The 25307-nt window shown below is 44.8% G+C and overlaps 1 protein-coding gene across 1 annotated transcript in view; it reads right to left on the bottom strand.

Moving 5' to 3' along the window:
* The window catches only part of SMG1 (SMG1 nonsense mediated mRNA decay associated PI3K related kinase), a 139248-nt gene that overhangs the window by 13047 nt on the left and 100894 nt on the right, over nucleotides 1-25307 (bottom strand). Inside the window, exons 37-56 of the mRNA XM_038762537.1 lie at nucleotides 24639-24856; nucleotides 23835-23989; nucleotides 22696-22918; nucleotides 19906-20152; nucleotides 19054-19283; nucleotides 18722-18970; nucleotides 18087-18225; nucleotides 17862-17971; nucleotides 17446-17664; nucleotides 13533-13723; nucleotides 12862-13034; nucleotides 12416-12695; nucleotides 10969-11241; nucleotides 10152-10386; nucleotides 8993-9219; nucleotides 7278-7428; nucleotides 7006-7195; nucleotides 6200-6669; nucleotides 3951-4088; nucleotides 1252-1404 (exon numbers count right to left, since the gene is read on the bottom strand). Of these exons, the coding sequence (XP_038618465.1) occupies nucleotides 1252-1404; nucleotides 3951-4088; nucleotides 6200-6669; nucleotides 7006-7195; nucleotides 7278-7428; nucleotides 8993-9219; nucleotides 10152-10386; nucleotides 10969-11241; nucleotides 12416-12695; nucleotides 12862-13034; nucleotides 13533-13723; nucleotides 17446-17664; nucleotides 17862-17971; nucleotides 18087-18225; nucleotides 18722-18970; nucleotides 19054-19283; nucleotides 19906-20152; nucleotides 22696-22918; nucleotides 23835-23989; nucleotides 24639-24856 (4271 nt within the window). The remainder of the gene's footprint in view (nucleotides 1-1251; nucleotides 1405-3950; nucleotides 4089-6199; nucleotides 6670-7005; nucleotides 7196-7277; nucleotides 7429-8992; nucleotides 9220-10151; nucleotides 10387-10968; nucleotides 11242-12415; nucleotides 12696-12861; nucleotides 13035-13532; nucleotides 13724-17445; nucleotides 17665-17861; nucleotides 17972-18086; nucleotides 18226-18721; nucleotides 18971-19053; nucleotides 19284-19905; nucleotides 20153-22695; nucleotides 22919-23834; nucleotides 23990-24638; nucleotides 24857-25307) is intronic.

Raw genomic sequence — 25307 nt, 5'->3', positions numbered from 1 at the left:
ATTCCGCCGGTAAGTGGTGGGGCAGGGATTAGAACTCAGGTCTTCTGATTCTAGCTCCATGCTCTCTTCACTGCTTCTCAACCTCTTTTTTGCATGGCTGTCTTCAGAGGCAAACTTTTCTTTCCCTCCCCAACTGCTATCACTACATTCCCTTCAGGCAAGAATCCTAACCAGGATTCAAAACACTTTCCCTGCACTTGCAGGTTTAATGGAACTAAATATTTACTTTCCCAACCAAAAGAAGGCCCAAAGCTGACTGTGTGCTAGAACATCAAGCAGAGTGCTGTTCTGGGCTGGGGGAGAAGGTACACTACTGTGGAAAAGAAACAATGATAGGGAGAGAGCATATCTCCCAATCGGCAAAACACATGGAACAATTCAGTTCATATTCCATGGTTCACCCTGAAACAGATTGAATGGAGAGCCCATTTTCCAATCTACAAGGAGGCAAAGCAACACGCAATTTGCTCCCTCTCTGGTCTACCACGAAAACTCTCTGCCATTCCTAACTGGTCGCAGACAGGAACGAGCTCCCAGAATAATAATAATAATAATAATAATAATAATAATAATGTTGGTATTTGTTAAGCGCTTACTATGTACAAAGCACTGTTCTAAGTGCTGGGGTAATCAGGTACAAGGTAATCAGCTTGTCAACAGCCCAGCATTTCCTCACTGTCTAAAAATCCCCACGTCTGGTGGGTAAGGCCAAGACGACTCCCCATTCTTCTGCCCCAAGTCCACAGGAACCCACTCCCCACGGGACAGGGGTTTTTTTTTCCACCCATAGGCAGTATTACAGTGCTGGCATGCATAAGTCAAACAGAACCCAAAATAATGGAGCACTCTAGCAGGGGAGGAGAAGGAAAAAATAAAAGAAATTCCAATAAGGTGACCCTTCATATTAAGGATAGACTTGTCATCTGGCTCGTCGCTCGCTGCCTTAAAAACAAATCGCTCGGGTTTGCACTGCAGGTAGAGACAGCAAACTTCACGCCACTCGGTCCACGGTAGGCCATAGGCCGTTGACTCATTTTCCCCACTAAACCGAAAATAAATTCCTCTGCTGTCTGAATTTGCCATTGCCCGCTCCATTTCCCCCTCCTTACAGGTTTTCCTTCCATTTGCCCCACCCGCCTGTCCCTTCCCATTCAACGTTTGTCACAACTCAGGGTGGAGAAAGGCAGCTTGAATTCTAGGCTGGCACAAATCTAATTCATAATCACACAAAACGACTACGACTTGGCGTACCTGATTTGCTCGCTGGCTTTCTTTCAGAACGAGGTTCCTTCTTTCGGCTATTGTTGCCTCAAAATCTTGCAGGACTGGGGCCAATGCGGGATTGGCCCCTCCTGCCCACTTCAACCGTTGTTCAATGCTGGCTTCAAGGGCTGCTAGTTTCTCCTGCAATAACAAGGAGTCTCTTTATGATAGCGATTGAGAGAGCCAAAGAGGACACACACACAATAACCCGGGCCTGGCTCTCTAAGAACTAACATTCAACAGTGGCAAGCCAAATTCCTTGCTAAACACACACACAAAGCACAAACACGCACACCACACAATTTAAAGTGAGCCTTGAGCTTTATTTTTGTCACGGTTTGTAATGTTCTGATTTCATCCATTTTTTTTAAATTGGTGAACTTGAAGCCAATACCCCGGGTAAGGGCACTGCAAGGTAAGAGGTACGGGCAAGTTGAGAACCTTCACCCAAAACCTGCCTCACATGGGAACACTTCATATCTTCATTAGGATTTGATGTTTTCACCTCAAAACCTGCCAAATCGCCACTTAAATTAGTTATTTAAATAAGATGCTCATTAAAAAAACAATCGCCAGAATGGCAGTGCTGCCGTAATTCACAGCCATCGACTGGAAACCCAAAATGTAAAACTGGAACCTTTATAAATCAATCAATCATATTTATTGAGCGCTTACTGTGTGCAGAGCACTATACTAAGCGGTTGGGAAGTACAAGTTGGCAACATATAGAGACAGTCCCTACCCAACAGTGGGCTCACGGTCTAGAAATGACTTTCCCTGTAGTACTATTTAGGTATATATTGAATAATTCATAAAATGAAAAATAATACCCTCCATTTCATGACATACTTGTACATTACATTATGATTAAAAAAAAATGAATGAGTCGAGTTTCCTAAACAGAAACTCAGGGCCTTATTTGGGATGAAGGCAGGAGGGATCAACTGTAGTGAATAGCATTGATATGGGAGAGGAGCTTTCCATTCCCAGGGGCTTGACCTCTTGGGTGTTAGAGCCCTTGGGGGTTAAAACAGAGAAAATAGTAATTGTCCCCTTCCTCACAAAGTTGTTGAAAGAATAAATTAAGATCTTTAAAGAATATTTGGAGCACTTGAAGAAAGATTTTGTTCCTGCTGAATCACTGAAAAATGCATAGTTGCTTTTACTGGGTGGTGCCTTAAGTCTCCAGGGCTCAATTTAGCAAACAAAAAGGTAATTTACCAAACTCCTTTGGGACCTGATAAGCTTAACAGGCCCAGAGCCAAATTAAGCACTTGCCCATTTTACGGGGCCCTACAGAAGAAGGAATCATGGCTGAATCACTGAAAAATGCACAGTTGCTTTTACTGGATGGTGCCTTAAGTCCCCAGGGCTCAATTTAGCAGACAAAAAGGTAATTTACCAAACTCCTTTGGGACCTGATAAGCTTAACGGGCCCAGAGCCAAATTAAGCACTTGCCCATTTTACGCGGCCCTACAGAAGGAGGAATCATGGTTACAGCTGAAAATGTGAGGCTTTTGGGCTTCAGGAAAGGAAAGATAATTAGCTGAGGTTACCCTCTCTTATGTTACCAATTTGTACTTCCCAAGCGCTTAGTACAGTGCTCTGCACACAGTAAGCGCTCAGTAAATACGACTGAATAGTGGATGAATGAACGGGGATGATAGAAGCAGGGGTACCTCCGAAACACAACGCCAATTCAAAAATAGGACTATTACAAGAGAGATGAGGAATCTGGAACTAAGGCAAATAGGAAGAAGGAATTCTCACAAGCCAACTATCATACAGTTCTTTTCCTTTCCTCCCTCTCTAGACTATGAGCTCACTACGGGCAGGGAATGCGTGCGCTAATTTTGTTGTGCTGTACTCTCCTAAGCCCTGCACATAGTAAGCGCTCAATAAATACGACTGACTGAGGTAGCTTTGCTTGGGTTAAATAAAAAGATTAAGCTGAGTTCCGCATATAGATCTTGAGTTTAGAGAGTTCACTCATTCGATCGTATTTACTGAGTCTACAGTTGGATTGGGCTTGCAAAAAGATGAGTCCCGTCAAGTTTTGGAGACCTCCGACTCCTGTCCTCTGGCTGCCTGACCACCGACACGCTAAGTGGGAATGAGAAAGAGGCTTCATGCATGTTTAGTGTCTTTGTTTTCTTGTCATTCAATCCTAAACTGAGCTCAGGAGCAGCTGAAACCACAACCAAGAACATGTAAATCAAAGAATGGGATCACGCTACCTGTGTGGTCACCCAAAACTCATTTTAGAGGAGTCCTACTTCCTTGAAGTTTTGCCTCACAGTGCTGGCCCAGTTTTTTAAACTGTTTTCTAGACTGTGAGCCCACTGTTGGGTAAGGATGGTCTCTATGTGTTGCCAACTTGTACTTCCCAAGCGCTTAGTACAGTGCTCTGCACACAGTAAGCGCTCAATAAATACAACTGATTGATTGATTGATTTTAAAAATCTGAGGTTTGGGTGGGCCAATTCTAAACGGGCCAGGCTTGTGCTTACGGAGGGGAGGTCCTCCAAAGCTTGTCCCCTATAGTGATAGTGATGATGGCATTTATTAAGCGCTTACTATGTGCAAAGCACTGTTCTAAGCGCTGAGCACTGTTCTCAGCGCTCTAGGATAAGGTCACTTCTGGATTCTCCTGCGCTCGGGAAAAAGAAATGACGGCACGACGTACCTGAACTGCCGCAATGGATGTTTCTATCTGGCTGAGAGTATGCAGCTTCTTTTTCATACTCGTCAGAATAGCGGAGCGAGGCGGAGGAGTCACAGACATGGCTTGTGGTCGGCTGATGAGGAGATCTTCGTGCTGCCACTTTGGGAGGAGAGGAATTTTAAAAAAAATTCACATACACAATTCCCGCACAACTACCAATCGGGAAATTGGTATTTATTGAGCGTCAACTGCAGAACCCTGTAATAAGCACTTGGGAGAGGACAAAATGGAGGGAGACTCGATCCAAAGCTTTCCAAGTGATCTACAATATCATAGTGGAACGAGCCCGGGCTTGGGAGTCAGAGGTCATGGGTTCTAATCCCGGCTCTGCCACTTGTCCGCTGTGTGACTTTGGGAGAGTCACTTAACTCCTCCGTGCCTCAGTTACCTCATCTGTCAAATGGGGATTAAGACTGTGAGCCCCATGTGGGACAACCTGATTACCTTAATAATAATGGCATTTATTAAGCGCTTACTATGTGCAAAGCACTGTTCTAAGCACTGGGAAGGTTGCAAGGTGATCAGGTTGTCCCACAGGGGGCTCACAGTCTTAATCCCCATTTTACAGATGAGGGGACTGAGGCACAGAGAAGTTAACTGACTTGCCCAAAGTCACACAGCTGACAATTGGCGGAGCAGGGATTTGAATCCATGACCTCTGACTCCAAAGCCCAGGCTCTTTCCACTGAGCCACGCTGCTTCTCAATTACCTTGTATCCCCCCCAGCGCTTAGAACAGTGCTTGGCACATAGTAAGCGCTTAAATGCCATCCTTATCATTGTTATTACGGTCACATATTGTTTCAATTCTTCGGCCAATTCAGTATTTGAAAAACAGAATGAGCTCAATTCAGTTACACGAGCAGCAGTATGGTCTAGTGGAAACAGCACAGGCTTGGGAATCAAAGGATCTGGGTTCTAATCTTGGCACGCCATGTGCCTGCTGTGTGACCTTAGCAAGTCACTCAATTTCTCTGTGCCTCAGGATCCCTCAGAATGCCAAATGGGCATTCAATACCCGTTTCCCCACCTATGTAGACTGTGAGCCCCGCGTGGGACCTGCTTTTCTTATATTTACCCCAGTGCCTCGTACAGTGCTTGGCACACAGGAGCTAAGAAAGTACCACAATTATTATTATTATTAGACTAATAGAAACAGCAAACCATGAATTTAATGATTTTCATTAAAAGCCGTTATACCCCACACATATGCTGTCAAGGTTAGTTTACTATACTGTCAGTTTCAAGGGCTTAGTACAGCAATCTGCATACAAGCACTCAATAAATACCACCGATCGAATGACTTAGACCTGTCGAATTTTCCACATATACTGACTTAATAATAATTCTGATCTTTACGCGCTTATTGTGTGCCAGACACTGTACTAAAATGCTGGGATGGATGCGAGCACGTCGGGTTGGACACAGTCCCTGTCCCATGTGAGGCTCCCAGTCTCAATCCCCATTTTACAGAAGAGGAAACTGAGGCCCAGAGAAGTGAAGTGACCTCCCCAAGGTCACACAGCAGACAAGCAGAGGAGCTGGGACTCCCAAGCCCGTGGTCTATCCACTGCACCGTGGTGCTTCCCACAGCTTCTCGTAAAAGATTGATTTGAGAGAGGCTTTCTCCCCAAATTTGCGCTCAATAATAGTGGTATTCTTTGTTATGTGTTTACTACGTTCCAGGCACTGTACTAAGCGCTGGGGTGGACACAAGCAAACTGGGTTGGACACAGTCCGCGTCCCGCGTGGGGCTCACAGTCTTCATCCCCATTTTACAGATGAGGTAAAGGAGGCACAGAGAAGTTAAGCGACTTGCCCAAGATCACGCAGCAAGCAGCAGAGCCAGGATTTGAACCCAAGACCCCCGGACTCTCAGGCCCACGGTCTATCCGCTTCTCACTAGGGGAGTTTAGGCAGTGGGGTGGGCGAAAAGCAGAGAGAAGAGCAAGCGCGGGGAGGAAGGGTGGCGGAACTGGCAACCAGAGTGACAGGGATGCGGGGCAGGAAGACGGGCCCCAGCCCGAGGAGACGGCGGGGCGGCCAGACAACTGTCTGAACCCGCGGATCCAGCCATCAGCTGGGGCGAGACAGAAAGACGGCCGAGGAGGGAGACGGGGAAAGACAGGGAGGGGAAACGGAAACAGAGCGAGGAAGAAAAGGCAGCAGGGCGGGGGAAGAGGGCCAGACACTCAGGGGAACCAATTTTACCTGAAACATGGCGATCTGGAGCTGCACCCTCTGCAGACTGGTCTTGAGAGAGGAAATACTGGTTTCTAGCCTGCGCACCAAGTCGTGCTTCTTCCAAGCCGTGTCGTAGGAACTGGCCAGAACCGTGGCTCGGTTCATGACCAGCTGGGAGAACTTTCCAATCTGGATGTTGTGCTCGACGGCTTTCTTGCACAGGTCGTCCACCGAAACCTTGCTCTCTGCCCCGAAGTCCTTCGCCTCTACCTGGGCGATGATGTCCACGCCCAGCGCGCTGATGAAACTGCAGAGGGTTAGCCCCAAGGCTTGATTGGGCAGTCCAATTAAAAGCTGCCTCACGAAGTCCGCGGTAAACGCCTTTATGGGTTTGGCCATCTGATCTTCACTAAAACAGGAGTTTCTAAAAAGCGTTTTCACGTTAACAATTTGAACAGGTCCGTTCACCGTACTCTGATCTTCGAGGGAACTCGATCCTACAAAGTAAGACGGTTCGCAGGCATTTAAGATAGAAACGGAAAAGCGGTTCATAACCGTTCACCGTTCTGATCACTCAAGGGAACGAATGTGGGATCACAACTGTTCACCGTTTGGATCACTCAAGGGAACGAATGTGGGATTTAAAATAATATGTCCAGTACAATGAAACAGACACGACTCCCATATGTTGCCAACTTGTACTATATGTTGCCAACGTACTTCCCAAGTCCTTAGTACAGTGCTCTGCACACAGTAAGCGCTCAATACAATTGATTCATTCATTCATTCTGAAACCTTCAGACCCAATCATCTTTCAAATATGCAACATTTACCTGACAGTGTTTTAGAAAAAGTACCGCAGAGTCTGAAGAATTCTTTGATGGTCTGCAGTCTTTTGAGAAAGAAAATCTCCTCCAGAACCTGCCGGTGATTATCATCATCAAAGAAATTAATTTGTGTGCTTCTGGCTTCTCTTATGATGTCAATCTTTCGCCACGATACGGGGACTTCCATCTTGTTCAACTGAGTGCCGAGAAAAATGAATTATTTCATTGTTCTACTGCTCCTCTCAGGTTCTTCTTACAGATACATTCTAAACGTTTACCTTTTCAATTAACAAGCCAAAAGCGGTTTCCACTTGGGCAAACATTCCATCGAATGCAACCAAAAGCATTTGACCGGCTGACATTTTTGGTGTTTCATCAACTGAACCATTCCTTGGTTGAATCAATTCGCCGTACTGAGAATGGAGTATTCTAGGAAAGACAAGGGAATGTAAACAATCTCTGAAAAGGGAGACTTTCTTTGAAGAAAGATAAAGTAGGACATCTTCGATCGGATAGGGAATTGGCTTTGTCCCTACAAGAGTTTAAAAGGTGTTAATTCTGAATTAAAAGGGATAAAGCCCTGTAATAATTTTGTTATGTTGAAATAAACAGGGAGCAATTTATCACTAGCCAATGAAATATTTTAAGTATTTTCTTCAGATTCCCGCTGAAGAAAATTCTAATTAAACTATTCTAATTTCTCAATAAATTCTTTCCCAGGTTCCCTGAAGTTGTTTCAATGTCGGTGTCCCTTCTATCTTAGAGGAAAAAATTTTTAGTTTACGTCCTTTGGATGCAAACCAAAGGAATGTGCATCCTGAGTTTATAGGTCCACGCTATTAGTTGATTTAACTAATCTGCTCAAATCTATTATCCCCATTATTTGCTTTGGACTGGAAAATAACTCCACTCAATTCTGTCATGAAGTGGCCGACTGAATTTTCACCTCACGTTTGAACAGAAAACTACAGGAGAACTAGGGAACATTTTTCCCACATGTTGTGTGGCGATCCGACACACTGTTAGACAGCATATTACAACGGGAATTTTCTTTAATGCAGGGGTTCTGCAAGAATGCAAACCCAGTGTTTAAAGAGGAACTGGGCGAACTTGCTTCCAAGATCAAGTAGAGGACTTACAGCAAAGATTAACTTTCATGTACGGCTGGTGGGAGAGGTGAAAAAGTGGGGATCAGCTCCCTGGAGGAACTCAATAAATATTAACTGAAAAGACAAAGCAGGATGCTGAGCGGCCAGGCAAGATTCTTTCCAAATCTTGCTAAGAGCTATTTCTCTCAAAATGCTCTCTTTCGATATTTTCAATAGGTGTTGTTTATTTTTACCGTACAGTAGACATTCAGATTGCTGCAACTGGGACGTCTCCAAGCTCTGTTTGGCTTGTGTTTGGGAAACTCGGGATGAAAACTGCCTGAGGGGGTGGGCCCCCAAATATATCAGGCACTCCCCAAATCCCAGGACTGCTTCCTCTCACAGCCCTGCCTCTCGACGGAGAGGGCCTGGATGAAAATTTGGCACCGAGCAGGGGACTCATAGCCTTCCTTCACCAACAACTCTCCCGTTTCTCTCCTTTGACGCTTCAGAGATATAAGCCCCACCTTCAGTCACCTTCTTATCTGAGACCAGGGCCGATCCTTTAGCAGGAAGGATTAGGTGCCTCAAATTGCCAACCCCCACCAAGGGCTGGGACTTTGTCTAATTTCCTCCTCTGTATTCTCTCTCGGCACTTAGGAGAGTGCTTTGTGGATATAGAGGAAAACTCGTTTTGGGATGTATGGCGTGGTGGTGGTGAGGTAGGACGCGTGTGTGTGTTGCAAATAAGAGTGAGACCAAGATAGAGAGACACAGACTAGGCTTCCCATATCGCTTCAAAGGCAAAGTCAGGCAATTTTTCCGGTCAAAAAATACAATCAAAGCTAAGCCAAGAATTAGAAGGGGGAAAAATGATCATTTGCTTCCAGTGAAACCCAACTTACCTGGCAACATCAATATAATGAGAATGTGTCTCTTCTTCCAGGCCCATAGCTGCATTTCTTAAATAAGCCTGAAGAGAGTCAACCAGGGTTTGCAATGGCACGCCATCAGTTGTCTGTTCAATTAGGTTGTCCAGTTCGTGAAGCATGCTTTCTAAAGTGTATTCCCCTTTCATTAAACATCGAAGGGCTTCTGGAAAGATGATCTGCCGGAAATTGGAGTTCAATTCCTATAACGTGGGAAATAAGCATATTTCATGGTACCTCCAAAGGGCTCTGTTCACAATCAGATTTTGCTAACCAGTAATAGGAACAAAACCTAACTGTAAATCTATGAGTGAGTGCAATCATTCAAACATTAAAAAACCCAGTGAAACTATTTTAAGACAGACTGCATATGAACACATTTTCCAGCTTCAGCCTAGTAAAAGAATTCAGTAACTAACCCCGCTTATTCATTCATTAGTATATATTGAGCGCTTATTGTGCGCAGAGCACTGTACTAAGCGCTTGGGAAGTACAAGTCGGCAACATAGAGAGATGGTCCCTACCCAACAACGGGCTCACAGTCTAGAAGGGGGAGGCAGGCAACAAAACATGTAGACAGATGATGTATGAATCAGATTTAATCACAAAGTAGTCCATGGATAGTGTTAGAAATGGGGAGCTGCCCAAGTACCCTCCTATACAGCGTGTAAGTACTTTCCAATGACTGAAGCACGTGAGATGTCTATCTTGGACTACAAAAAGCTTTCCACATCTAAGTTATGATCATCATCATCATCAATCGCATTTATTGAGCGCTTACTATGTGCAGAGCACTGTACTAAGCGCTTGGGAAGTACAAATTGGCAACATATAGAGACAGTCCCTACCCAACAGTATGATCCAGTCACCCCCAGTGGACCCCACTGAGGTCCATTTATTTAAAGGAGCAAAAAAATATTTTGAGATGGACCCAACAGTAGGAACAGATGGCATTGGTTGTAAAGGAAGGACTGACCTGTCATACAAGAAAGTCAAATTCCATTACCGCAATCAATCGGTGGCACTTACTGAGCGCTTGCTAAGCGCGAAGCACTGTACTAAGCCACTGGGAGGGCACAATACGCGAAGGATCGGCAGATAGAAGCGGACCATGTCAACCGAACGAATCTGTCACCTGAAGCGAGGTGTATACTCCGTTAGCTAAGTGCACGGCCTCCGAAGCTTCGAGCGGATTGGGGATATCTAAGTCCTGAGGGACCAGGTGGCACTGCTTCAGTAGCTGTACGAGGCACGTTACGTTTCCGCTCATGCTGCACAGCTCCTCCAAGAACCAGGCCCCATCTCGGGAAGTCAGATCAACTAGCTGCTCGCCAGCACTGGAAGCAGCACCTTCCATCATTAAGTTGCGCCTAAACCAAGAATTTCAGTTACTTCAGACTTTGAATATTTACTTTGGTGATATTCTTAATAATAATAATAATAATAATAATGATGATGGCATTTGTTAAGCGCTTACTATGTGCAGAGCACTGTTCTAAGCGCTGGGGGGGATACAAGGTGATCAAGCTGTCCCCCGTGGGGCTCACAGTCTTAATCCCCATTTTACAGACGAGGTTACTGAGGCTCAGAGAAGTTAAGTGACTTGCCCAAGGTCACACAGCAGACATGTGGCAGAGTCGGGATTCGAACCCATGACCTCTGACTCCAAAGCCCGTGCTCTTTCCACTGAGCCACGCTCCTTCTGCGCAGAATTCCCACACCATGCAAGTGATCTTCCCTTTCTTGACCACACAATCCTCTCCGTCACACGAGCACTTCTCTGTTCGCATGTGCCTGTCACTGACGCATTTATTCTTTCACGTTTAACAATACTGCATTTGTTGAAACTGGAGAACGGCCAATATTTTACAGATCCCATAGAGAGAGGTTCAGTGTTCACGAAGGTGCCTTATCCCCTTGCAAATTTAGGATCCGACCATCTTAGTACCCACCTTGTGAGTGCACAGAGTGCAGAAATGATAACACTCGCTAGGCTCCATGACCCCTCCTCTCCATTTTCATGAAGAAAAACCTTAATGCAGCGTTCAATTTCTTTTAACTGCTCCTCACAGACCAGCACAGTAACTGCTTCTTGTTTCAGGCGCTCTACTTGTCTGATAAGCCGATTATTTATGTCGGCCGCGTATCGCTGAAGAGTCATTTCAGTGGCAGTTATGAACTGACACACCGTTGGCGGTGGCTGGGGGGCATACTGGAGCTCATACCTGTGAAGTGACAGCAGATAGGCAGATTTTGTGTTTTCAACCCTGGATAAAATCACTTTAATTCCTTATGAAAGCAGCTTGAATTATTCATCAACACTTTTGGGACAAGGATGTAAAAGTATGTTATTTTTCAAGACAATGCCTCAACTCCATCTCCCGTGAAAATGTGGAAAAATAGCATCTACCCAAATTTCAAAAATCAATTTTAAAGTAACACCAAAATACCCCGGAAGAATATGAAGGTGAAAAAAAATCGTTTTCTTTAGCGTTCGTTTTGGGAAAAATGCGCAGTGAAATGATGATGATGGCATTTATTAAGCGCTTACTATGTGGAAAGCACTGTTCTCAGCGCTGGGGGGATACAAGGTGATCAGGCTGTCCCACGGGGGGCTCACAGTCAATCCCTGTTTTAATAATAATAATAATGATGGCATTTATTAAGCGCTACTATGTGCAAAGCACTGTTCTAAGTGCTGGGGAGGTTACAAGGTGATCAGGCTGTCCCATGGGGGGCTCACAGTCAATCCCTGTTTTAATAATAATAATAATGATGGCATTTATTAAGCGCTACTATGTGCAAAGCACTGTTCTAAGTGCTGGGGAGGTTACAAGGTGATCAGGCTGTCCCATGGGGGGCTCACAGTCAATCCCTGTTTTAATAATAATAATAATGGCATTTATTAAGCGCTACGATGTGCAAAGCACTGTTCTAAGCGCTGGGGGGATACAAGGTGATCAGGCTGTCCCACGGGGGGCTCACAGTCAATCCCTGTTTTAATAATAATAATAATGATGGCATTTATTAAGCGCTACTATGTGCAAAGCACTGTTCTAAGTGCTGGGGAGGTTACAAGGTGATCAGGCTGTCCCACAGGGGGGCTCACAGTCTTAATCCCCATTGCACAGGTGAGGTAACTGAGGCACAGAGAAGTTAAGTGACTTGCCCAAAGTCAATCAATCAATCGCATTTATTGAGCGCTTACTGTGTGCAGAGCACTGTACTAAGCGCTTGGGAAGTACGAGTCGGCAACACATAGAGACAGTCCCTACCCAACAGCGGGCTCACAGTCTAAAAGAACGCAGCTGACAACGGGTGGAGCCGGGATTTGAACCCACGACCACCGTCTCCAAAGCCCGGGCTCTTTCCCCGGAGCCACGCGCCTTATCGACTTACTTCCGGTATAACTCCTGACATCTCTCGATGGTCGTACTGCGTATCAGTTCTTCCATCCAGGTCTTCCACTGCTCGATGCGGTGCTTCTGAAATATGGTTCTGGGGTACTGCAGGGCTACGGTGGCGTAGTTGTGCAGCTGCTCGAGACAGCCCCGCAGTACTGAGCGCCTCTGCTGAAGGAGAGCCCCAACTTCGCCCTCCAGCTGCTCACACTGACTGATCAAGTGGGCTTGGCCAGCGTTCTGCAGAAAGGTCGTTGCGGGCACGTAGCTTGGAGGGCCTTGCAAGCAAAACGCAGGATTAACACCACGAAAACACAGTGAAATAAAAGAGCCAAGTCGGGATTAACACCACAAAAGCACAGTGAAATAAAACAGCCAAGTCGCCCCCGGGGGGGTGGGGGATTCTCGACGGACGGGAGATTAAAATACAACCGGCATCCGTACCCAGGTCCATTTGGGTGCTGATCTCCTGAAGCAGACTGGCCAGCTGGGTGGCTTCTAAATTGTTAAATGCAGCTTGGTAATGCGTTATCCACTGCTCAAACTCATTCAACTTCACCTGGATCGCTTCCTGAACGGTTCTCTGCTGAGTCTGCAGTTGGGTGTGCTCAGAATACCTGAATAGGAGACGTCGCATAAAGAAACAATAGTTTTAAGAAATGAAATGAAAAATCCATACACGGAAGGAAGGTTTGTCAAGTAATGACTACATTTTGGAAATGCCTCCTGGAAACTCGAATTACTACTTCGAGAAGCAGCGTGGCTCAGTGGACGGAGCACGGGCCGGGGAGCCAGAGGTCATGGGTTCTAATCCCGGCTCCGCCACTTGTCAGCTGCGTGACCTTAGGAAAGTCACTTAACTTCTCTGGGCCTCAGTTCCCTCATCTGTAAAATGGGGATGAAGACCGTGAACCCCACGTGGGACAACCTGATTACCTTGTAATCAGTGCTTGGCACATAGTAAGCGCTTAACAAATACCAACGGTATTATTATTACTAAAGGAGTTGGGGCTGTTTGCAGAAACTATCACTGACATTCGCCTCCAACTAATTTAGTTGCAATATTTTAACAAACTGAAAGATGCACATGAAATAATAAACATTATTTTTGAAACCTGTGCTGCAGAGTGTGAGAGGGATGATCTACTCCTTCGGCTCCTTCTAGAAAGTCAATCTCCTCAACGAGCTTGCCTTGCAGTTTTTCAACATCTGTCAATTGCTCTTGCAAGCTTAGGTATTCCTCTAAGCTTCCATCTAGCTTTGGAAGCACAATCAACATCTCATCTCTGTTCTTAAACCAGTTTACCTGTTTAAAAAAAAAGGATCAGAATTAGAAAAGCTTAATAATTCTTCGAGACACAATCAAAAGTATTTATCGGCTGCCTATTCTGTAGCACTAAGCGGGTAGGAAGCTGCAATAGATATTAAAAAAAACACAATACCTACCCTCAAGAAGCTTAAAATGTAATGTGCGGGGAAGCACAAGCACAATTATTTACAGATGGACGGAAAGAAATGGAAATATGGAGAGGTGAATAAGTGTTGAAATTGAACAGGTGAAATGACAGGTATTTAAATGGTGGGGGTGGCTGTGAGGGCATCAATGTTGAGTTGGTAATTGGGAGGTTAGGAACTCAGAAGGAGAAAATTAACTGAGGAACCCTTCCTGGAGGAGGTGGGATTTCACGATGAGGAGAGCTGCAGTCTGGTGAATTTAGGAAGGAAGGGGCTTTCAGGAAAGGGAGAGAGCAATGGGCAGTGAGAAGGTTTGTTTGGGAGAGCGTATAGTCGGGCTGAATCTGGTGAAGAGGGAATAGAAGAAAGCCTTGAAGTTTGATACAGATGGAAACAGGTAGTCTTTGGAGGAATCTGGGGAGAATGCTTTGATCCTGATATGAAGTATAACAGACTCCAGAGGTGGGGCGATTAATGATGAGAATGATCCTCAACTAAGAAACATTGTGGAGCAAGACACAGCAGGATTTAGCAATATATTAAATGAAAGAGCTACGACAGTGGGGAGTCAAAGATGGCACCGAGTCTGCAGGCTTCTGAGATGGGAAGGATGGAAGCGCTGTCAAGAAACAGGGAAGTTAGGAAGAGGATTAGGCTTAGGAGGGAAGATGGTGGGTTCAGTTTAAGCTGCCAGAGGGATATCCACATGGAGGGGCTCTGAAGGCAAGAGGAAAAGCGATATTACGAACAAAGCTGGAGAGGTTAGAGCTGGTGTCGTAGATTTGGGAGCAGAAAGGTGGTAAATGAAGACATGCGAGTGGATGAGCTCCCAGAGAAAGTGCATACAGGCTGATAAAAAGTAGGGAACTCAGAAAGAGCTTTGAAGGATACCCAGAGTTGGGAGATGAGGCGACAAAACAGCCAGTAAAGGAAACCAAGGAGTTGGCAGAGGAGAATCAGGAGAGCATTGGGTCAGAGAAAAAAGGTGAGCTAGCATTTCCAGAAGTAGGACAAAAAAAGCCAAAACCTTTATGGGGGAATCAGTGCAGAGAGCAGCATGATGGATTCAGCTATGTGGAGGTCATAGAGAAGCAGCGTGGCTCAGTGAAAAGAGCACGGGCTTGGGAGCCAGAGGTCATAGGTTCTAAACCCGGCTCTGCCACTTGTCAGCTGTGTGACTTTGGGCAAGTCCCTTTACTTCTCTGGGCCTCGGTTCCCTCATCTGTCAAATGGGGATTAAGACTGTGAGCCCCATGTGGGACAACCTGATCACCTTGTATCCCCCCCCCCGCCAGCGCTTAGAACATTGTTTCAAGGCACATAGTAAGTGCTTAACAAATGCCATCATTATTATTATTATCAGGAACTTTTGAACCATGCTGTCTCAAAAAGAGAAGTGGTGGAAAGAAAACGAGAGCAACGGGTGTACAAAACCCAGCCAAGGAGTGTGGGACAGAAATAAGAGCACATGGTTGGGGAGTGAAAAGCAAGAGAAGTCATTTTTCAGTATACGGAAGACTGGAGACTGTGTGAAGATAGAGGAGGCACCTACAGTGCACTTCCGTGAAAAATACAGACATTATTATTGTTATTATTATTAATATAAGGTATTACATTATACACAATATTAATATAAGGTATAATAATAATAATAATGGCACTTGTTAAGTACTATGTGCCAGGCATTGTAGTAAGCGCTGGAGTAGATACAAGCAGATCAGGTTGGACATAGTCCCTGTCCCATGTGGGGCTCACAGTCAATCCCCATTTTACAGATGAGGTAACTGAGGCACAGAGAAGTCAAGTGACTTGCCTAAGGTCACCCAGCAGACAAGTGGCAGAGCTGGGATTAGAAACCATGAACTTCTGGCTCCCAGGCCCGAGCTCTATCCATTATGCCATTAATGGATATCCATTATGCCATTAATGGATATCCAATAATGCTGCTCCATTAATGAAATGGGCAACAGCAAGACCAAGTTCTACAACACCCTATGCAACATTAGGAGGTAAAACAACGTTCATTTCCTCAAGTCAAAAGGTGTTAGGAATTCAGGACTCTTGCAATGGTGTAACTAGAAGCATTGCATTTAGGAATAATGCACTTAAATCTCCCTGCATGATGAGAAGCCTTCCTTTCCCTCCCTCCCATGTCTTCTTCCAAAATAAGGTTCAGGCTGTAACCTAGAATGAATCGCCAGGGAGCCTGTGCCCGCCAGAAATTCAGCTTCTCTACATTTAAAGCAGCTTTTCCCATGTCTGCTGGTTTCTGTAGCTCCAGGCAGGGAGCAAGAGAACCACCCCCTCCCTCCCGAGCCATGCCAGCGGATAAACAGCCAGCCTGTGTGCTACTGCTTATAAAGGAGGCACCAGATTGGATCACAGCAACCCTCACTGGGAACGGGAGAAATTCCCTCTGTAAACCTGCTGAGGCACGGTTGTCCTCCTCAACTGCAGGAAACCTGCCAGAGCTGAACAAATTAACACAAAATGGCTCTTATGGTGTGGATATCTATCATCACTGGTGTTTCTTGAGCTCTTACAATGTACAGAACACTGTACTAAGCACTTGGGAGAGCACTATATCGAGTGCTTACTGTGCGCAGAGCACTGTACCAACCACTTGGGAGAGTAATAATAATAATGATGGCATTTATTAAGCGCTTACTATGTGCAAAGCACTGTTCTAAGCGCTGGGGAGGTTACAAGGTGATCAGGTTGTCCCACGGGGGGCTCACGGTCTTAATCCCCATTTTACAGTTGAGGTAACAGGCACGGAGAAGTTGAGTGACTTGCCCGAAGTCACACAGCTGACAACTGGCAGACCCGGGATTTGAACCCATGACCTCTGACTCCAATGTCCGGGCTCTTTCCACTGAGCCACGCTGAGTACTATATTTAGTGCTTACTTCATGAAGAGCACGGTACTAAGCACCAGAAAAGCATATACAAGTGGAAATTAAACTTTCTTACGGTATCAGTTAAGCGCTTACTATGTGTCAAGTATTGTACTAAGCGCTGTGGTGGACACAAGCTAATCAGGCTGGACAGAGTCCAAGTCCCCTATGGGGCTCACAGTCTTACTCCCCCCATTTGTCAGACGGGGTGACTGAGGCCCAGAGTAATGAAGTGACTTGCCCGAGGTCACCCAGCAGACACATGGCAGAGCTGGGACTAGAACCCAGGTCCTTCTGACTCCCACTCCCGGTGCTCCCTCCACTACGCCATGCTGCTTCTCTGAACTTCGACTCACAATGCTTCTATTTTATTCACCTAGCCTCAGCTTGAATAATAATAATAATAATGGCATTTATTAAGCGCTTACTATGGGCAAAGCACTGTTCTAAGCACCGGGGAGGTTACAGGGTGATCAGGTTGTACCACGGGGGGCTCACAATCTCAATCCCCATTTTACAGATGAGGTAACTGAGGCACAGAGAAGTGAAGTGACTTGCCCAAAGTCAGCTGACAGTTGGTGGAGCCGGGATCTGAACCCATGACCTCTGACTCCAAAGCCCGGGCCCTTTCCACTGAGCCACGCTGCTTCCCCTTGAAGTTTGAAGACCACCTCACCTTGATTTCAGCTACTCGGGAGGAAAAGAGGCTGCGGGTAATGTCCCTTTCCATCTCCCTTTTACTTTGCTTGTTCTCTGCCTGCTGGCCGCCTCCGCCATAGACGGCTCCTGCAAATCCTGCTTCCCCTCCGGCTGTCCAGTCCACAAGAGGATCGTACACAAAGGCTTCCAGCAACGTCAGCAAGGTCTCTCTTCCACGCCGCATAATTTGTAGAACCTGTGGTTACATGGATAATAGAGGTTTACAGAAATCTCTTCTATAAAAAAATTTTAAAAAACCCCACCCCCACTCATTCATACAAAGGAGAACATACTACGCATGGATTACTTGTTTTTTTACTGAACTAAAAAGATGAGAACAGCTCAGGGCTCCCATCTCCTCTCAAAACGCGGGACTACAGAGTGGCCTCCTACCTGTTCACAAGAAAGCCTGAAAACTCCTTCAACTCCAGTTACACCGAGAGCTGTTTCAATGTTGTGAGTCATCCTGAAAGGAACTTTCTCTGGCACTCTCAGACTTTTACCTAAGGAGAGAACAGATTTTGCCTTTTTTCCGCCCCTCTAGCTCTTCTTCCCCTCCCGCCCACTTTAGATCAGAAGGGTTTTTTTTCCCAGTGTTCAGATCCACTTTTACTTTACCTTTTTCAAAACAAACATTGTAATCTATGTGAACAACTTCCCCTGTAGTCATGTCTATAAGAACATTATCCAGATGTCTATCTCCAAGGCCAATAATGTATCCGACCATTGACATGACCGCAGTGGATCTTGCGTAAGACTTTAAAAGGGGAAAAAAAATACGTACGTTACATATTTTTCTGAATCTTTCTTCGGCCTTGAAATCTTTCAAGTTATACAACCCCAACACCCGCCTTGGAAGTTGGCACTGTGGGCACCCCTCTTGACTGTCAGGTCGTTGTGGGCAAGGAATGTGTCTGTTTATTGTTATACTGTGCTCTCCCAAGCACTTGGTACAGTGCTCTGCACAGAGTAAGTGCTCAATAAATATGCCTGCATGAATACTATGCGCTGATTTTTACCCCCTCTCCTCCGCCATCACCTCTTGCCCCGGCTAGCTTTTTAAATCTCCGCTGATTTTGCTTTTCTCCACAAAATAGGCCTCGGTTCTGATTTTCCAAGCACCTGCCAACAGGCTCAAACCCAGGCCTAGGCTACTACAACTGTTCCCATGCCAAACCCTCTCCAAGTAAATCCCGTGCCAAAAGAAACACTAACCAAAACCCCACCAAGAACTGTCTCCATCTCATGCGTACCTGCGTGACTCTCCACCATTCGTCAGGGGTGGTACAAGAAGACCAAAGCTCCTTGGCAAGAAGGTTTGGAGGGGTTGCTTCCATCAGTTCTTCCAACACGGCCTTCATCACGTTAAGGGGCCAGTCTCGCCGAGACACGTCGAGACTGAGTCCGACCGCTTTCAGGGCGGGCCCAATTTTACTGTAATAAAGCTCGCTGGGCCGAGGTACTATTCCGGGATTTTGGGGAGTCTGGTAGGAATCCTGGGCCTGTACAAGAAGAAGCGTGCACAGTCAGAACCCGGGGAAAACGAGTGCTTCAACGGCTGAGCGAACATCCTCCAAGTAGCTACCTTTTGTGCTTGTAAAGCGGCTTCTCGCTGTTGCCACCGCTTGTAAAGACCAAATAAGGGAGTGGCTCCGTCTACCCACTGAATTAGGCCCGACCTGGTTCCCAGTGGGGTCACGGAATAGTGCCTGGCATGGAAACGGGGCGTCTCTTGGCGATTAATCGTAGCAAACATGGTGTTAACGATAGATAGAAACTGCATAATTCTCTCATCCAGGTGCAAGTCTTCCAGTCCTACGATACAAAATTCAGGAGAGTTTCTCAGGCATTTTCAGGCTGGGGGCTTCAAAACAGGGATGAGGGACATTATTCTGTGTTTCGAATAGTTTCACTTGGGTGACCGCATGGCTCTGATGTTGAGAATCGAGGCAAGAAATGAGGACTAAGGTCTGAGCAGCTTATGGCGCTGCAAGGATCCACCTTCACCCAGGAGGCAGAATGTGATGACATCAACATCATTAAAAGTCAACACCCATTTTCTTGCTATACAAAAATCCATCACATCAGGAGAGGAAAGGAAAAGCAGCACTGCTTTCATTATCTGCCCACTCCTTCAACCTCAAAGCCCTGTTCCTCCTTTCCCAAACCAGAAACCACCCTCCCCTGGCAAAAAAACAAACAAAGAGACCCCCTTAAAAGCTACTACAATATGGACGTTGTTAAAAATGAAAACACTCAGACAAGGCGGTCGGCAAGCAAGCACTGAACTAATGGAGAGCATGACTGATTTTTCAAAGAGCAACACGCCTTTTCTAGTCGTACTATAAATTGGAAGCGTTAATAAAAGCTTTCCTCTTTCAAGGGAAACAAGATAATGTTTATTGCGACAAGGATAGGAAAAACGTTGAGGTCTTACCTTTAAAGAGATAGGGGTAGTTTTTCCCGTCTGAACCCAGAAAGAGCAGTTTTTTGGGTTTGGTTTTAGTAGGTAGGATTGTGATGGTTCCACCCACACTGTGGATCGTCACGGTATCTCTGGCTGATACTTCTCCAGGAAGGGCAATTTCAGTATTAGTCATGGCAGCCAACCAGGGGCTGATTTCTTCAAGGCGCAGGATATAACTAGCACGTTTCTGTGCTCTCTGCTGCAAACTTAGCATCACCTATTTTTAAGGAAGTCTTTTTTTAGAAAGGCCTCGGGTTCAAAGTTGCAGTTTAATTTCCTCTTCCCCATTCCCCCATGGAAACCCCACACACGCATTGCATTTGTATAAGATACGCAAGAAAAGTTTGTAAGTGTGCATTAAGATAGAACTTGGGTGCTTTTAATTCTTTTCAACAGTAATCATGCAGGGGAATATGGACTACATTCCATCCTCAATCTTTTAAAGTGGTTTTCAGATGATTACTCATTTTGAATAGAAATCCTATTAAAGTGTACACAAAGGAGATGGAGGATAAAATGTTTACACCTGGCATCAAAAGCAGACCTTTGATCACAATCACTTCTACTGTGAGTCGATTTGAAAATGACAGATATCAACTCTTTACATAAAAAAAAAAATCTACTCTTACCTCACTGGAGAAAAACTACGAGCAGATCTCTAGATCTCTGAGACTTACCATATTGGAGAAAAATATTGAAAGAAAAAAAACACAGATAAGGTTGACATACTAGAAGTGAAAAAACCACAATTTTGAGCCTTTGCCACTTGAAGTATGTGGGAGAAAAAACCCACCCACCTTTCTTCCCAACCGCCTACCCGGAACACAATGGGATAAACTGCGCTTTGGTTTGTAGGAAAGACTTTTCTAATTTTAATTAATCTTCCTGTCTCTTCTTTTTCTTTCCTTAATCGGTGGCCCTGATAGTGAGGAGCAGGGGCCTGACCAGAGTGAATTACAGCCCCTCACAGAGTCCTCAGCTTGGCCTCAAAAGACCAAGAGAAGCAGTGTGTCCCAGTAGAGAGCTCACATGCCTGGAAGTCAGAAGGACCTGGGTTCTAATAATAGTAATAATAATGATGGCATTTATTAAGCGCTTACTAAGTGCAAAGCACTGTTCTAAGCACTGGGGAGGTTACGAGGTGATCAGGTTGTCCCACGGGGGGCTCACAGTCTTAATCCCCATTTTACAGATGAGGTAACTGAGGCACAGAGAAGTTAAGTGACTCGTTCGAAGTCACACAGCTGACAGAGCCGGGATTTGAATCCATGACCTCTGACTCCAAAGCCCGGGCTGTTTCCACTGAGCCACACTGCTTCTCAATTTCTAATCCCAGCTCCATCACTCTTCTGCTGTGTGACCCTGTTCCCATCGCTTCTCCTTGCCTCAGTTACCTCATCTGTAAAATGCGGTTCAGACTGGTGAGCCCTTTGCGGGACAGGGAGTGTGCCCAACCTGGTTAGCTTGAATCTACCCTAGTGCCTGGCATATACTAAGCGTTTGAGAAATATCATTAAAAAAAGAAGAAGAAGAAGGAAAAAAAAAGAATACACCTCCTACTCACTCACCTTCAATGCTGCGTGCTGTGTTGTGTGACCTCACTGGGGAAAAGGGCTGAGTTACACAAGCTGATTTCACAGCAGAAGGTTAAGGACCATGTCCCCCTTCCTTTGCTGAGTTCATTCAGTTGTATTTATTGAGCGCTTACTGTGTGCCGAGCACTGTACTGAGGGCTTGGGAAAGTACAATAACGAACAGACACATTCCCTGCCCACAAAGCGTTTACATGCCTTTGGAGTGTGATATCCAGTCCAGTCGTGCTGACCCACGCCTACCTTCCCTTCCTGCCTGGGCCAGGAGCCTAGCACTCCACTATCAGAACAATTTACAATTTATAAAGAAGGTACATACTTAAGCCATATCATTCATTAGGCTCTTAGCTAAAACTGCAATCTAATCTGGACAGAAAAAAAAAAAGAGACACAGGCAATACTGGGAAATGGAAGAGAGCAGGGGAGTCCTGAATATGCTGGGAGCTGGGGAGAAGGTCCTTATTGCCGCACCCCTCTTTTGTAACGTGTCACCAACTCCTTAGTGGCAGCACAATTTGGAAAGGATCAAAAAGATGATCAATCTGCACTTTTCCTCAGGTGTCCAGGGTAGGCATTAAAGTGTAATAATAAAATGGATAGTGTATACTCCTTGAAGGCAGCAAGCATGTATTCTAACTCTACTGTACTCTTCCAAGCACTCGGTACAGTGCATTGCACACAGCAGGCACTCAATGAACGTTGATTTGACGGATGAAAAAAATAAAAGTTCACCTTAAGCAATGAAATGTTCAACTTCAGATTTGCAACTGATTAGTTCTTGATGAAGAATCATTAATTATTCTATAACCTTTTCCCCCGCCATGCAATTTGCCTGTTGACCAACAGAATACCACTGTTGGCACTGAATCTACAAAATACAACAGTTTCAACCCTTCCATCAAACTTCACCTAAACACACACTACTTGCTAGTCTGATATTTTCCCACCCTCTTAACAGTGATTTCCTTTCTAAGGTATTTATTAAGTGCTAACTGTGGGCTGATAGGGCAGTTTTAAAATAATCAGATTGCTGCCGCCTTTAACACAAGGGGTAAGAACCAAAAGGAACAATTTGGGATTCAACATAAGAGATTTCATCTTCACAGAGCAAACCAGATGACCAAAACCATTTGGCACTTCCTGATGGTAAATCTTAAATTTACAATACCTCTTTAAACGGGATCCAGCTGCTTCCAGGTTTTGCAGGATTTAATGGGTTCCTGAGTTTTTCCAGGGCATTTTCAATTGCCTCACCATAGTTGTCTTGGAACCACTTTTCATGAGGTGTTTCGGCCGGAGCGGCAGTGATGCTCCGTACGTGTTCCAAAGCAAATACGATGGGCTTCATCAGAGCTGTGTGCTTTTCGCGCATTATTGCAATTTTCTCTTCTCTATCAAGAGAAACAATTTCATTTCAGCACTGTAAAACAACAGGCACTGAGAGGGTACTGCAACAAAAGTATTACAACAAAAACTAAGAACTACTGGACTCTAACAATAAAGAACAGGGGACAGTGAGGGGAAAGAAAGAATGACTGCTGTCAAATGTATGCACCCCATGTATTTAAATTCTATATGTACTGAATATGATCAGATATAAACAGAGTACAGAGAAAAAACACTGCTGTTCACTAGAAGCGGAATATTTTACATTTATTGTGAAGAAGAGAAGCAGCTTAGCCTAGTGGAAAGAACACAGGGCCGGAGTCAAAAGATCTGGGTTCTCCCGCCTCTGGTACTTACCTGCTATGTGACCTTGGCCAAGGCACTTAACTTATCTGGGCCTCAGTTCTCTCATCTGTAAAATGGGGATTCAATACCTGTTCTACCTCATACTTACAATGTGAGCCCCATGAGGGAACTGATGATCTTGCATCTACCCCAGGGCTCAGTACAGTGCTTAATACATAATAAGCACTTAAATACCATGATTATTATTACTATGTAACTATAAATGTTCTTACTTTAGAGTTACTGAATTTCAAAATGCATGAAACCCCTGGAATGCTAGCTGAAATAGGGAATGAACCATCTAGGAACGTAATAACATCCCTGCTAATGCTAATGAATGGAAAGAGGCACCTCAACCATTTCTAAGCATTTCATAAGTTTCCCAGAATTTCCAGTTATAACAGCTTTCAGGTTTCACAAAAAAACGTATTAGTAACTCACGTCCAGAGAGGAAAAAAAACTTCAGTTATTTCAAATGGGAATTCAACAGGACATATTGCAAATCAGTTTCACAATTATATTTTGAGGACTTCAACGAGCAGAAGGGATGGAGTTTCAAAATCTGATGACACCTACTTGCGTAACGTATTGTTATTCTGGACTCTCTTTACTTCATCCTCCAACTGTTGAATGCGTCTCAGAACATACATATGTTGTTGTAGAAGAACTCCCAGCCAGAGCTCATCCCAAAGAACGGTCACCCTGCGCAATTCGGCTACCAGCATTTGAACCTACAAATACACCCGATTTAAATATACTTCCTCGCAATTTTTCTAGTTTTTCAGATGCAGATGTTCCTCTCAATCACCGCATTATCCAAAAGACATCTCTGACCCCTTTTTGGATAAGGACCACTATGCCCATAATATTTCACCGACTTATCTTATGTCACCACCAGCCTGCCTCTGGCCTGGATCACCCTCCCTCTTCACATGACAGATGATGACTCTCCCCACCCTTAAAGACTTATTGAAAGTACATCATCTCCAACAGGCCTTCCCCAATTTAAGCCTTCATTTCCGCTTCTCCCACTCCCCTCTGCATTGCCCTTTCACTTATATTTGCACCCTTTATTCACCTCTCCCTCACCCTACCCCCAAGCACTTATGTAAATATCCCTAACTTCTTTATACTAATGTCTGTTTCCCCACTAGATCGTAATTTCATCGTGCCCAGGGAATCTACCAACACTAATGTACTCTTCCATGCACCCTGTAAGTGTTTACTAAAAACGACTGATTTATTTCACCACTCAGCTCTCTATTAAGCTTCAAGACCAGACGGGTTTAAATTTTATTCCTAAATATAATTACAGGGTATTTTTTGGTAAAAACTGAAGGTGCTTTTGATTTTAAATATAAGCAAAATATCCCCTTTTACCTGTAAGACCATTGTTGGGTTGGCAGAAGACAATTTTTCTACAATTTTGCTGTAGCAATCCTGCATCATAGCTTGATCTTCATTTAAGCCATTCTTGGGTTCGTCTTTATTGCTATCTTGAGAAGCTGGAGGACTTCCCCCTTCACATTCTGCTCCTAGTAATTCTTCACCTTGAATATTGCCCAGCAAAGTGGGAATGGCTGAAGGTAACTTGTTGCCTACCACACAGGAAAAATATATATGACTGAACAGTTACACCTTCGGACAGACCATTTTTTAAAAAGCAGGATTCACCATAGCGCTTAGAATCTAGTCAAATAGCCATAGTCTGCATGTTTCTCCTCTAGACTCTAAAATATTGCCAACTTTAATTCTTTATCATCATCATCATCATCAATCGTATTTATTTAGCGCTTACTATGTGCAGAGCACTGTACTAAGCGCTTGGGAAGTACAAATTGGTAACATATAGAGACAGTCCCTACCCAACAGTGGGCTCACAGTCTAAAAGGGGGAGACAGAGAACAAAACCAAACATACTAACAAAATAAAATAAATAGAATAGACATGTACAAATAAAATAAATAAATAGAGTAATAAATATGTACAAACATATATACATATATACAGGTGATATATATTTATATTTCAACAAGGTATTTTAAGGGG

Source organism: Tachyglossus aculeatus, chromosome 21, assembly GCF_015852505.1.
Source record: "Tachyglossus aculeatus isolate mTacAcu1 chromosome 21, mTacAcu1.pri, whole genome shotgun sequence".
Taxonomy (NCBI): Eukaryota; Metazoa; Chordata; class Mammalia; order Monotremata; family Tachyglossidae; genus Tachyglossus; species Tachyglossus aculeatus.
The sequence above is the reverse complement of the archived record's forward strand: the minus strand, read 5'-3'. Positions and strand labels throughout refer to the sequence as shown.